General features: G+C 42.2%; 1 protein-coding gene across 1 annotated transcript in view; it reads right to left on the bottom strand.

The window, feature by feature from the left end:
* The window catches only part of ITPK1 (inositol-tetrakisphosphate 1-kinase), a 147,728-nt gene that overhangs the window by 46,600 nt on the left and 86,975 nt on the right, over positions 1-14,153 (bottom strand). Inside the window, exon 5 of the mRNA XM_068399256.1 lies at positions 11,911-12,028. Coding sequence (XP_068255357.1) covers positions 11,911-12,028 — 118 coding nt within the window. The remainder of the gene's footprint in view (positions 1-11,910; positions 12,029-14,153) is intronic.

A 14,153-nucleotide genomic window follows, 5' to 3' on the forward strand; every position in this document is an offset into this window, starting at 1 on the left:
GGGGAGGCATACAAACATTGTGGGGCAGTGTTCAAAGACACAACACTCAGAATGACTAGAAAACCTAGCAAACAGAGAGCTCTGCACTCCCCTAAGCAACTCTGCTATCTAGGTAAACGCATTTCAGATTTAGCAGCTTAACTAAGTGGCAGCCTAACAACCGATTAGAAAACTCAGTGTCAAAATTCATAACTGCAATGAAATGTCAGCGTAGATTTTACCCCCCAAATCATACCAGGTTCTGGGTTGCAAAGGCAGCAAAAAGCAACCAAACAAAATCCCATCTGCAATCTGGCATACCTGCAAGACAACCTAGAACAGATCTATGCCAAAGATGCCAAAGAATTTACAGTAGAATTCATTTCCCTGCAGCAAAATACAAGGCAAGTGCATTTGAACTGACTAGCATTCTTGGTGAAAGCACCCCTCCTAAACAGCATCTGCCTTCCTGCCAAAACTAGCAGGTTTTTAAAAATATTTTCTTAAATAGGAGCTAAAAAATTGTCCCCAAGAGCAACAATAGCATCAGCAAATTACACAGTACAAGAAACCAGTTGGTGTGATACACTTTTCTTCTAGAAAACCAACACTAATTGCCCAGTACTGAAGTAACTGCAGCTTATCTCATAGCAAATGCTTGTGAGGATTCCCAAATCAGCAATTAGCATCTGTCCCATTGTGCTTCTCTGCCTAATATCTTATGCAAATTATACAATTTATAGCTTTAGATTTTATGTGCGGTTGCCTAACGCCGCAAGGCAAGAGGAGCCTGCTGATTCAGGAATGCATCGCTCAACTGCCTCACCCTTGTGAAGCAAGTGACAAACTCATTCCACAGATTTCTCCACCAAGGAAGAAATACTTGCTCCTGCTGCGCCACGTCCACACGAACAGGTGGAGCCAGCCCACAGCTCCTCTCTCAGCATCCCAAAAACGCAGAATGAAGCCAGCTTCGGCCCTGAAATCATATAGCCAAAGTAATGTGACTGTGTCCATCTAAAACACACCGCACATACTGCTTTTTGTAAGGGAGCACAGCCAAACATGTTCAGGTCTGGCTGCACTGACCCATGGAGACTTTGCCCCAGTGGGAGCCCAGGACAACTTGGACTGCTTAGCTCTTACGCCAGCACAGGTTGCATATGTGCTACGGGTCTCCCTCTGTGCTGGCCCCGCACAGGACGGGTATCAACATCTCAGCATGATTTCATTGAGCTCCCTGGCTCAAGCTGTTGTTGGTAGTTGATGGTTTTTATTCTGAAGGACAATGAACATCACAAAATACTGGTCTGGAAAAGTTACCAGGTTACCTACCCCAGTCCCATTGCATTCTGACAAGATGAAATGCTCCAAGATGAATCCGCACCAACACTGGCAGATGCTTGTCTATCTAACCTGTTCCTAAAACCTCTGGTACAGGAGGTTCATAACTACTCCCATTAGTTTGTCCCAGCACTACAGTAGCCTAGTGACCAAAAATCTTATTGTGCTTACCCCCTCCTCCTGGTGTTCAAGCAGCACACTCACAGGCTTCCCAAGTGCTGAATAACCCTCAAAAGGTTCCCGTGGTGAAGCAGGGAAGTTTGGATGGCATTTTAGAGATCAAGCAAGCAAGCAGAGCTGTCGTCAAGGCCCTGAATCTCAACAACAGAGATCAAAAATGCCTGGTTCCTGGCCCTGAGGCTCTAGGCGCTGCATTTCTTTGGAAACATCAGGTAATGCAAGTCAAGCTGGACTATTAGGAAAACATAAGTATCCCTGCAAATTTAGCTGAAATGAAACTGCACTGCCATTACAAATCCTAAAATCTCAGAGCCGTATTAACCTCTGCCTTGCCCACAACGCTGCATGTAGATTAATTGTATTACACACGATCCAGGACTTTGCACAGGATGGGGCTCATATTCAGTGTCCCTACTACCTACGTGGATGGGCATCTTGTCCACACACCAGCGACTAAGTGAGCTGGTGTGATAGAATAAGCTCTCAGTTTTAAGTGAAGAAATTGCTTCAGTGAAGCTGAACTTTCCCACACGACCAAGATCTTAGTGGACCTTCAAACATTAATAAAATACAAATCAGAAAGGACAAAGCTCTTCCTGAACATTAATGTCTTCCATCACCTTTACAGTATGTTTAGCATCCCTTGGTCAAAAGAAGAACCTCATTCAGAACATTCATATGCCGTTTGTCAGTAAAGACACGTGGTGGGTAGGTGTCTGCAAGACACTTTGCGTCTCTGCAGGATAGATTCACTGCTGGCTGCTCACCGGCACTCAGAGACACAGCAAACACCTCCATGGTGTCCTTAAGCTGACTAAGAAGGACCTGGAATATGAACACTCCCCTCATGTAGGAATCCCAATGACACATCTAAAGTTAACACGCTCAGTAACAGCTGAGTGCTCACTTCCCTCCTTGCCCTGGCAGACACTAAAGAAGCCGGCAGCTGGGCTGCAGCAAGGGGGAAAAGCTGCAGCTGTTCTGATCATGAAGCAGGCTTGCTAGTGCAGGCAGGAGGGTGAGACCTGTGCAACACTATCTGTTCAATCATTTTCATATTTACATGGGAGACAAATTTTGCAACTGGTCAGTCTTCCTCATGATTTTGCCAGGCAGCAAGGGAGGAAATAAAGAGTTTAAAAGTTGGAAGTCCCAGTGTGCTAAGTAACACCCTGTCCCAGACAATGCACCAGCATCATCTGGAGGATGACCTCCTTGATCCTCTAGTTGAACAAGAACTAAAAAGACAAACTTCTTCAACGGTGTTCAGTATCATTAAGTCCCTGCCATGTATTATGACTGCCTGCCCTGTGGTGCCACGGTTCTATCTCCTCAGGGACACCCCCATCTCGCTCTACAGGGTCTTGTGTGGGATTTAATATAGCAGAAGAGAGTGCTATCAAAAACAGTCATAGTCACATCATCCAGCCGTATTTCTGGAAGAATAACAGCTTTAACATGTCAAGCTGCATTTGAAGTTCCCGTTTAAGATGCAGAGTGCTCATAATAATTAATATAAAATCCCAAGACTTTATTCACAAGACGGTAAAAGTGCCAAAATGTTACTACTTGTATCAGGTTTAAAAGTTATATAGAACTAGAAAACACTTTAAATCATCACTGCAGTTTCTGACATTCTCGCTTCCCACAAGATGAGAAATGAACACAGGAATTACCAAATCAAATGAGACCACAGTTCAGCTGATACCATGTCATCTCCATTTCTGCTATTTGTCAGTGGATTTCAAATCAGAGGTAAGGGCATATACATTGTCCCCCAACATATCCCAAGTTATGGAGTTCAGAGTCCATAAATCGAGTTTCTTTCTAACACCCACCACAGTACCATATACCCCCAACCACTATGGTTTGTAAATCTTTTAAACCTAACTGAACATTTCCTACCTTTTTCAGTCCAGCTACGATCTTAGTTGATATTTTAGAGCAACTACACAGATATGGTAGGGAAGAGAAAAAGGGGAACGTTTCTCCATTTATTCGTATTTTGTTTGCTCAGGTTTTGTTCCACCTCTGCTAGCCCCAGGTTGATCTCAGTCTCCCCTTGTGTGACTGTCTCTTGGCACCGACCATGTCCCTTTTCTCCAGGATTCCTTTCATTTCTAATGCGTATTTTTAAATTCAGGAAAACAGAACTGGAAACAGTCTTCAAGGGAAAGAAAGTGCTTTATTTCCATAACTGTATGCTCAATATCTTCCATGCTATTTTTGGCCACCATAATCTTTTTGTTTGGTTCTGTTGGCATGTTCTCTTTTGACTACTGAGGTAGAGGGGGCAGAAGTTTCCAGTGAGCTACCCACTGTGACACCGAGGTCTTTCCTGAGCAGTGAGTCAATGTAGAAATTAACAATGCATGAGCTGTCCATATTATTTCTTCATGGGCCCAAGAGACTGCAATAAATTGGATCTATCATCGTGCTGACTCTTCGCTGACTTTTGGTAGACTCATTTGATACTGCTGTCTCCCGTTGCCTGGAAAATACTAAACAATTTGGACTTATCTGGAAAATTTGCCATCCTGTGTTCAGCTGCCTTTTCCAGAGTTATTAATAAATGTCCTGGAACGCCACTAGTATGGGATGCTTGACTTGCCACATTGAAAGCAGTTTGTTTATCTCTCTGTCTTTGGTCTCTGTCTCACACTTTCTGATGCTTCAGTTTACTTAACATCTGACCTCTAAGGAGTGATTTTGTATTTTCTTTTGAAAGTTATTTCAGTGTGCTGACTTGTGTTCAGCTATCCAATCTCTAGCTGACAGTTTCGAAGAACTCTAATAGGCCAGAAGGCCTGAAGGCAACCGGAGCAACATAGCCATGCGGTGCCATTTGGAGGACACACATTTTCTACTATTCAGACTATTTTAACCCAATTTAAAAAGCAGTGGTTCACTCTCAGAGTACAGAACTAAACAAGTTGCATATTTCCCTACAAATGCCACAAGTTCTGAAACATTATCCATGTATACCTTGCCCACCAAACAGGGTATGAAAGGATGCAACATATGCCTGTAACACTACCACTCTTTCTTCTCAGTGTAGCATCTTTCCATTTCATGGAGCTAAGCTGTATCCTGCAGAACCAGGTTTGTTTCCTTTACGCAAATACAATATAGTGACATGAATCATGATTACTGACACTCCAGAAGAGCTGACTCTCTCCATACAGCCATAGCAGTTTATGAATGCATTTGGATCTCTCTATTTCCACCCATATGCAGCACTTACACATCAGAAAAACAACAAATCGGCACCTTCCAATCACTCCTGTAAGAAGGGTACCCCAAACAGGAAGAAATGTGAGATATTAGTGGTGTAGTATATCAAATGAGAATGACAAGGTCCTGTCGGACTCTTCATGAGGAGAGAATAGAATCAAACCAGGGGTCTCACATGTTGGCTAGATACTTGCCTGAGGAAATGTGAGGGATGCTACTTTTCTTGTAGCATCAAAATAAACTGCTTCTTCAGCAGCAAAAGTGACATGAACACATCACACTAGAGCTGGAACAATGTTCTACCAGCTGAATCCTGGTTTCCAATTCAGATGAAAGGTCCTATTTTTCAAGACTTATTTCTTGACCTCTGATTTTATGACAATATGAGTAGAAACATCAGGGAAAAAGCCCCTTGCCGCAAAAAGTATTCTCAGTTAAGTTTTACATATATATTGTGCACAATTTATCTTTCATTGCCCCTTCCTTACTTTTTCTAGCACCTAGATACTTGGGAAAAGTATCTTCTGTTGTTGGATGCCAGTCAAGGAAATTTCTGCTCGAGAGGATCAGAATAACTTGAAATACAACTGTGCTGGAATTTAAAACATCTGGTTTATTCAGTGAAGACTTCCTCATGACAGAAGAATCCCTGCTCCTCCTTTCCTAATTCTAGACAGACAGTAATCCTCAAGAATCAATCCATGTTCTGTTCTTAAAACCTGAACTGGAGATGTCTTAGGAATGCCCCATGACAACGGAGTGCAGCCACAGCTTATATCTTTACCCCATAAAAGCAGATTCAGTCATTCTTCAGATCCACCCAAGCCCCAACACAAAATTCATAAAAACTCTTGCTTAAACTTCTATAAACTTCTCCATGTTTTCAGCTTTATCAAGTACACAAATGCTTTGCAATGATGCATGTAGACGCAAACCAAAAGTTTCCAATGCTGGTATGCAATAAATGGATAAAAGGTCCACCCTTGTTTCCTTTTAGATTCCGACATGCAAAGGAGACTGAAAGCAGGATGCAGATTCCCTTTATCTAGCCACAAAAGCACACAAGATTTAAAAATTAAACCTAAGTGCACCCAAAAATAACATCTGAACTTTATAGACAAGCTTATTTTGAAAGCTCAGTGACCATCAAGACTACTAGGATCAAAGATGCAAAGATGAAGATTGTTTGTTGGTTCAAGGAGTTCTGGCTGGCACACTGCGAGACAAAATGATAAAAATGTTTTCTATATTATTCTCTGGGTTTTGTCTCTGTTGGACTGCAGAGTCAGCTTCAACAATACCAAGCTGATGTATCTTAGCAGGCCAGAAGCAGCAGGCCAGCAGACTGCCAGTCCTGGCTGGGAGAACAGGGACCAGGCCCATCATTTCCACAGGGGCCCCAGCTCTCTGGTCCCTCTGACCCACGCTGGGACAGAGCTGGCAGCTCAAAATAATGAAGACCCAGGAAGGGGGAGGACGGGCAGGAAGGGAAAGGAGAGTCTGCTCATATTTTTCATTTATGAAATGGCTAACTTTCAGCATTCTTACCTTAGAAAATCCTTTTGTAAACTACCTTAACAAGAGCAAGCAATGGCACCAGAGAGGAGATTCCAGGTTCCCTCTGGGGCTTCCCTCTTTCTTTTCCTGCCACCTCTCTCAGGACAGGATTAGTCCTTTGGAAGCAGCTGTCTACTTTAAATTTCAAAGCCAGGGCCTGTTTATCGTAACACCAACATGTCCGTGTCCCTTTGTCAACCCCCTCCAAGATGAATGAATGTGCTTTTATAAGAAAGATGCCAGGTGACACCTCCTTGGGTCAAAAGTCCCAGAGTCTTTCCAGTTTGACAGAGCAGGGCTGAGACCCACCAAGTGCCAACAGCCAGGGTACAGAGCACCGCCATGTGCAACACCACTGTGTGCTGATGCGCTTTGGACAAAGCCCTTCCAGTCACAGAGAATATTAATTCAATTCCAGTTACTTCCCTCTACACATGTACAGTAGTTTTCAAACAGAAATTAAAATGCAGTGAGTGAACACGCACCACACTTGAAAGGAGGTAATGAGACATCTGTCTGCATGTGTTCTTGGTGGAAAGAGAGCATACAATCAACAAGGGAGGCTTCTGCATCCAAAAACTGCCGTGGTTAATTGCAGTAGCTCACATCACCCCTCTAACTTAGATGCTTTACTGATATGTCCCTACATAAACAAGTGAGCCTCGGGTGAGTGATTTAGAGCCTTTAAATTAAACCCGGATTTTCCCTTTCATTTTAATAGGAGCTTCAAATACAGAGGTGCCTGAAGTTGACCTGTGTGACTATTCTTCTTGCTCCCTTCTGACCAAAAATGCTATGGAAAGTAGGCTACAGAGAGTAGAGGCCACAGTTTCAAAAGGTGAATACCTAGAGCTACGTATATACAGCTATTTTCAGGCACTTTTAACTGGGTGGCCTGATTTTGAGAAGTTCCGAGTATGCACCACTCTAGCAATATGCTCCATAACTTCCAAAAAATAAAACCTGACTACCTACTTTGGCATTGAATTGCAAATACCCAGTTTCCTACTCTACATTTTTTGTTAAAACTATACCTACACAGAGCAGAGACTCACTATATCACAGTATGTGTACGTATATTTGGAAAAGAGGTTCCTGCCCAGAAAAATGTGGCATCTAAAGGGAAGATGAGTGTCAAGAGAAGAAAGAGATGCACAGGGGTGACATGCTGTGCCCAAAGACACGCAGCAAGTCAGAACCAGAGCCAAGCAGAAAACCCTGAGCCCCAAATCAAGTGTGTTACCCGTTACATCATGCTGAGCCTCTCCCCTAGTAACAAAAGATAGTCCTCGAACAGCTGCATGTATTTCTAAGACAGACAGACAGAATCTGATAAAAAGAAATCCAGGGGGGAAAAAAGGATGCCATGATCTGTTCTGTAATATCCCTCCAAATCAGAAAGGAACGCACACAGCAGCATCTCATATAACAGTAAACAATCAAACATAAATGATTTAGATTACATCCTGGGATGAAAATATCACAGCTAAAGGGTTTTATACTGATTAGAGTGTCCTGAGGGAATAGTTTCTGTACTTCAAAAAACACCGTTAGGAGAGAGAAATTCAGGAGTTGCAGCTTGACTCATGCAGTTCTCTCTGATGGGAACCCCACAAAGGCTAGTTTCTGTAGAAATTTTAGATTTGAAGCTAAATTTAAGAATCTAAGAACAAGAAGATTTTAAAATAATGGAAAAAAGCCAGGTGGAAGTGGTTAAAGAAATGAACTCCAGGGTCCTCAATATATGAAGTTCAAACATTATCGAAGAAACCTGTAAGTCACTTGAGACAGCAAAGGAAGCTGAGTAGCAGATAGGAACACTTAACTAGATAAAGCACCGAGTGAGCAGCATGCTTACCTCAGCTTTGGTTTAAATCCCTCCAGTTTAGATTATTACTTGTAAGATACACAGGAAATTTTAAAAGCTTTTAATCTTAAAACTACAAATGTAATATAAAAAGGTTAGTTAGTCCCTAGTCATAGTGATTATCTATTACCATCTTAAGCATAATTTTAAAAGTCAGATCTTGAATTCCAAGGCTGTAGGATCACAGCTTTTCAACCTGGCATCAGAGAATTTAGTCATTTTTCATGAGGTTAAAGCTTAGAAAAGTCTGACACAGCTCCAACCATACAATACCCTGCTAAAAATGAAATTTCCATTAAATAATGCTCCTAGTCTTTCACCGAACATTACAGAACCTGATCCAGAGCACTTTTACATCAGCAGCAATTCTTCACAGGTAAGTAAACAAAGCAACACAGCTGCTGAGAGAACTCAACTGCTATACCAAAAAAATCTATTCAGTGATTTATTTCAAAATAGACCTGCCAGCTATGTAAGACACTAGTTGGGAATGCAGCCTTTATTTTTTCAAATGTTTTTAAAAAGACTCAAAAGTGAAGGTTTTGGAACGACTAGCTCTTTTACAGCTTGCACTCAAAATAACAGAGAGCAGGAAAAAGAGGAAGTCACAGCCCTGGCCAGACTATTGCTTCCAAAAAAGAATCCATTAAAATCAATGCTAAAATATCTCTTAAGCTTTTTTTTTTTTTTCAGAGAGAGTCCCACTTCCTTCCAAGGGAGATATCATTATCTATACTGAAGAAAATAACAATCTCTGCAAGTCACCTCAGCAACTCCTAGTTGCATGCTAGCACACCAGGTTCAACGTGAATCCTGGAGCAGGCTGCCCAGAGAGGTCATGCAGTCTCCATCTGTGGAGATATACAAAACCCAACTGGACATGGACCTGAGGAACCAGCTCTAGAGGATCCTGCTTTGAGCAGCGAGCTGGACTAGATATGATCTCAAGAGGTCTCCTCCAACCTCAACGATTCTGCAAATCTGTGAACCTTGTACTTCCACAAGGACCGAGTGATTCCAGTTTCAGTCTAGGACATGGAAAGTCCACGTTCAACCCTGTGCTTTCCCTCAGACTACACATACAACTCTTGCCTAGTTACTAGTTCTTTTCCACCTCAGTTCCTTTAGTGGCCACACACTGTGGTAGCAGAGACAAGAAGTCTGCCATAAAGCATCTTTCCAGCCCATTCTCAGGAGGCTGGATCAAAGTACTTATCACTCAGACAACTGACTCAATACAGGACTTTCAGAAAGCCTAATGATGTCCAGATGCCCACTTTTAGACATATCAAATAGCAATTCCCTTTTTTGTGAAGCATGGAGAATCCACTGTCAAAAGGACAGGCAACGCTTTAACTTGGACATCTGAAAGACAATTACATTTAAAATCCAGTTGTTTATAGAACACGGGTCCTTACTGCTGCAGAAAACAGCCACCTCAGCAACATCTGCCATTTGCAAAGGTTCAGGCAACACAGGAGAAGGAGGATTCAGCACCGTTCAAACTGGAGTCAGCAGAGCATGTGGCCATCCTCCCTTTAACCCAACTGATGCAAATCTTTGGTTATATAGTTCTTGTAAGAAATGAAGTATAAATTGAAGATCATAAATAAAGACTATATTTCATTTATAGTTACTTTAAAACATAATTCAGAGGTCACCTGAATCCAAAACTGGTCTGTAAACAAACACTGAATTTTCTTTGGAAGACCTTCAACAGCAGCAGATTTCTCTTTGAACACACACTCAACCCTCCAGAGTTTATGGCATTCCTTTGAAAGAGATAATCCCTTGCACCAAACTTAACCCATCACATCAGTTTTGTATCCTGTGATAAACTGGGCTCTCTACTTACAGCTAAAGACTAGGATATTATTTTCTTGGTAGTGACTTCCATTTTGAAATTCCAGAACAAAAAAGATGTGGCTCCTAAGACCTCATGCTGTTCACAGACGTATTACTTCTTGTTTTGAGTTTTTTAAATGCTCATGGCCTTGGGATATGACATGACAGCTGCACAGTAGAGAAAACAATTTAGCAGGTGAAAACAAGGAGGGGGAGAAAACCCACAACATTGTCTAGAGGGATGTAGCTTTTTTCTCACTGCAGATCCTTACGTGCAGGAATACAGAGGCTGATCTACTTAGGCCAGAAGGAGAAGTTAGCCAATTACTCAGCTCTCCTGAGACTTCCCCTGCTAAAAACAAAGTTGGTTCAAGGTCTCTGTCAGGATATTTCTGATGATGAGACAAAAATAAGATGAGATGGGGTGGGTACAGGGAGGGGACACAGGGACAGGGGAAATATGGTCACCTCACACTGCAGTGACCAGTAAGAACAGGTGAAACTTTTCCTTACCTCATTCTTCAACTTTATTAACAGCTTATCTTTAAAGTGTCAGTTTTAACTGAATACAAACCTACTTTTTTCTTTTTCCTCCTTAAGTATTTATTCCCTTTTCTCATCAGAGGAGGCTGAAATATGGGCAAGACAAACTACCTGCAAAAACTGGATGCTCTCTCGAACGTACTATTCTCATGGAGATAACAATAATAACACAGATAGCAATTTAAGAAAAAAAGCAAACAAACCCTACTGAATCTCTCTGCTGCTAGAACAAAAACCCAACCAATTCCTCAGAGCACAGGTTTCCCTGAGCACCTCTCTCCCACTCACAAACAGCAATAACCACCCCAAAACAAAATCCTTTTAAACTAATTGAACATTTTCTCCTAAAGAGATTCCGAAAGACAAGGGAAAGCATGTGAATTATTAGTCTTATTTTAACATAAAGACACTGATGATGAGGCCAGGCAGGTCAGATGCAAACAGGATGTCTATAAATCCACAATTATAAAAATACAAATGCATGAGCTTGCTACCTGTCCATCAAGATAGCGATAAAACAATCACAATGGTAATTCCAATAACGCCCCACTAGAACATAGTTCAGCAACGCAATTTCCTCCAAGTATAGTCATCTAACATATGAAACAGTTACTTCAAAGGCTCCTCTAGATTTAAACTCAAAAGCCAATAAACATTTCAAGAATATGACAGTAACAGAAGTAGAAAGGGAATGAAAGACTAACTTAACCCAACAGTCACAATGGTTAAAATGATAAGATAATAGAATTATTTAGGTTGAAAAGGCATCACTTCTAAATGTGGGAATACAACTCAAACAATGCCAATTAAAGGCAACAGTCTATGTCAGGTAACTAGACAATACCAGAAGTGCATTTATGTTCCTCCTAGCAATTAACTTGTGCAATAGGTTTCTAGTGCTTCTCAAAGGTCTTAGCTCTATTTACAATTTAATTTCTTTCAGTCCTTTCCAAAACCATTTTTTCTTCTTCCATAAATCTCCCCTAAATTCAGGCCTCAGGATTCTTATGACAAGCTGCTAAGTTTGTACAGTCATTTCAATTTAGCAGCACGCACAAAAGGAGAATGTTTTCCAGAAGATTTCTGGGAGTGCTCACTGTAGTAAATATGCTCCCCATTAAATCCACATCGTATTTTTAACCAGACGCAAACCCCCTTTGTGCACATGGAAAAAGAAGAGCACGGGATTCCACAGGGCAATCCTGTGACACAGGAATGCTTCAGTGTCTGTGCTCCCACAGAGAGACAGAACACAAGGGACCCAAACGGACTACTTCAAACCTCACATCCAGCCTCCAGAAGCCCGCTGCTTCCTTCTCTAGTCACAATAAAGCCTTCAGGAAGAGCAGGTATTGGCCTACCTTGCATGTATGCCTCTATTTGCCGGATTAGCTCATAAGACTTGGATCGGTCCAGAAGTGTACGAATAGCTGGAAGAGGGTCCAGGATAATGGTTTCTGGATGAGCATCAATATACTCCTGCAAAACAAATACATAGCAAAAAAAAAAAAGTCATTAGGTTGGCTGAAGAGTGTGGAAAAATAATGAGATGGGGAAGAGAACAGCCAACGTTAAAAACCTCAATGTTCAGCTTCTCTTCAAGGGGAGGCAAACGGACATTGGCAATGCAGGAAGTCACCAGACAGTCTAGACACTGACACTTGAAACAAACACAAACGTGACAGCTAACTGGTTTACAATGGCAAATTTCGCCTGTGGACTCACCATCAGCAGTGAAACCTGCGCTGCAGCCACATTAACTCAGGAAGGAGCCAGTGGCAAAGTGCCACAGTAACAGCTGTGAGCAGGGCTGAGAAGAGCAATTAGGAGAAGAAAGATGACACACTGCTGTCTTGGGGTCAGCCTTGTATTGAATTACTGCACGTGAACATCACAGCTGTCAGAACTACATCTGGGTTCTTTAATGTTATTATTGCTGTCCTCTAGCTGGGCTGAAGACAGTGTTAAGAGCTGGACGATAAGGGCTGGAATTTTTTTTGGCAGAGCTGAAGAGATTGCTGCTTCACTGTGTCTTCATTGAGTTTTGAAAGCATCTATCTTGCTACTTCTCTAAGTTCATACTCTCCTCTTCTGACTACAGCAAAGCAAAGTTAATGTTCTCATGGATCATCATCTTGGGAACTCAACTCCCCATTCCCTGAGGTCATGACTGCACTACTGCATCTTGGCCACAAACACAGACACAGCTGCCAGGTATGGCCCTTGCAAATCCAACAAAACTTCTTCCTCTTTCTCAGAACAGGAGCTGAGTTCCTTCATCACTGCCCCAACCTGGCCCCATAAAGTCAATGGGACAAACAACCATCCATCTTATCCAATCCAAAATCAGACAACCATTTCCAAAGTCAGCATCTGCCTTTGTTTTACCCAACTTCCCAAAGCCATCGTTACATTTCCACTCATTTAAATCCATTCATGCAAATGCATTGTAAATGCTCCTTCATGGACTTCATGGAAGTCCTACATCCTTAAGTTGATTACTTCAGAGAACAAAACTACTCTGATACTTAGGAGTATGATGAGGTGGCCTCATGACATGCACTTTGCTAGCTACTGAGCTGGAGAGAAAAGAATGGCATCATCTGTTCCCAGCAAGTGATTTAGCTCCAGACACTGATGGGGGAAGCAGACTTCCTCCCCCGACTCCTCCTAGCCTGGCACACTGTTGCTTTCTGCTGACAGTCTGAACTGATGGCTTGCTAAAAGGGGATTATTCTTCTGAGGCTAAGAGGATCCAGCACTGGGGTTTAATGAACCGACTGCATCACCCACAGCACACAAGTAGCTTTCCTCCACAGGGCATGAGACACCCTTCAGAGGCAATACACATGTCTGACGTATTTAATAATCCCTGCAGAACACAAAGAGTGAATTCCCCAAAGATACGCTCAACCTTGCTGCCACTTGGGAAAAGTAAGGGACAGAGCCTTTTGCACAGTCAGTCATCAATACTGCGAGTCCCAGCTGTTGTTTCACCCTTGCAGTATAGCCTGGATAAAAAGCCTCTTTGGCTCACTGGAGCAGAAGCTGGGTTTATTTCAAGTCATCAATACCCAAAACATACAGAGAACAGTTTTCATGAGTCTCCTACCCCCAGTACTTCCAGAGTCTCAAGCAGAGCAGCCAGCTTTCAAATACAGAAGAGATTTTTTTTTTTTAAGTGATAGAGTAACTTGTTACCTAATGCATCTTAAACATCTACGTGTGCCTTTGCGTATCTGCCCTTTTACACAGCAGCTAAAAGACACCCTGTGGAGCTAGGATGATCCAGTAATTAGGGCAATAGCTTAAACTTGCTGATCATGAAACTGTACTTGAGTATCTCAACATATCTAAAGCATAACAAGACAGCTCTTTTAGCCCCTCTGTGCCTCAGCTTAAAAGATAGGGAGTGTGTGCATCTTCATGAGTACATCGAGAGGATGAGTACATTACAGACAGCCAATGCCCTGGTGGGGCAGTGGCTAAGTACGCATGGTAACCAGGCTGAACAAGCCACAGCTCCAAAATGTGACCACGGCAGAGATCTGACAGCAAGTGTCCCGTGTCATTTCTGATGTGTGTACTAGCTCTTCCTTTCACG

Source organism: Nyctibius grandis, chromosome 4 (genome assembly GCF_013368605.1).
Source record: "Nyctibius grandis isolate bNycGra1 chromosome 4, bNycGra1.pri, whole genome shotgun sequence".
Classification (NCBI taxonomy): domain Eukaryota; kingdom Metazoa; phylum Chordata; class Aves; order Nyctibiiformes; family Nyctibiidae; genus Nyctibius; species Nyctibius grandis.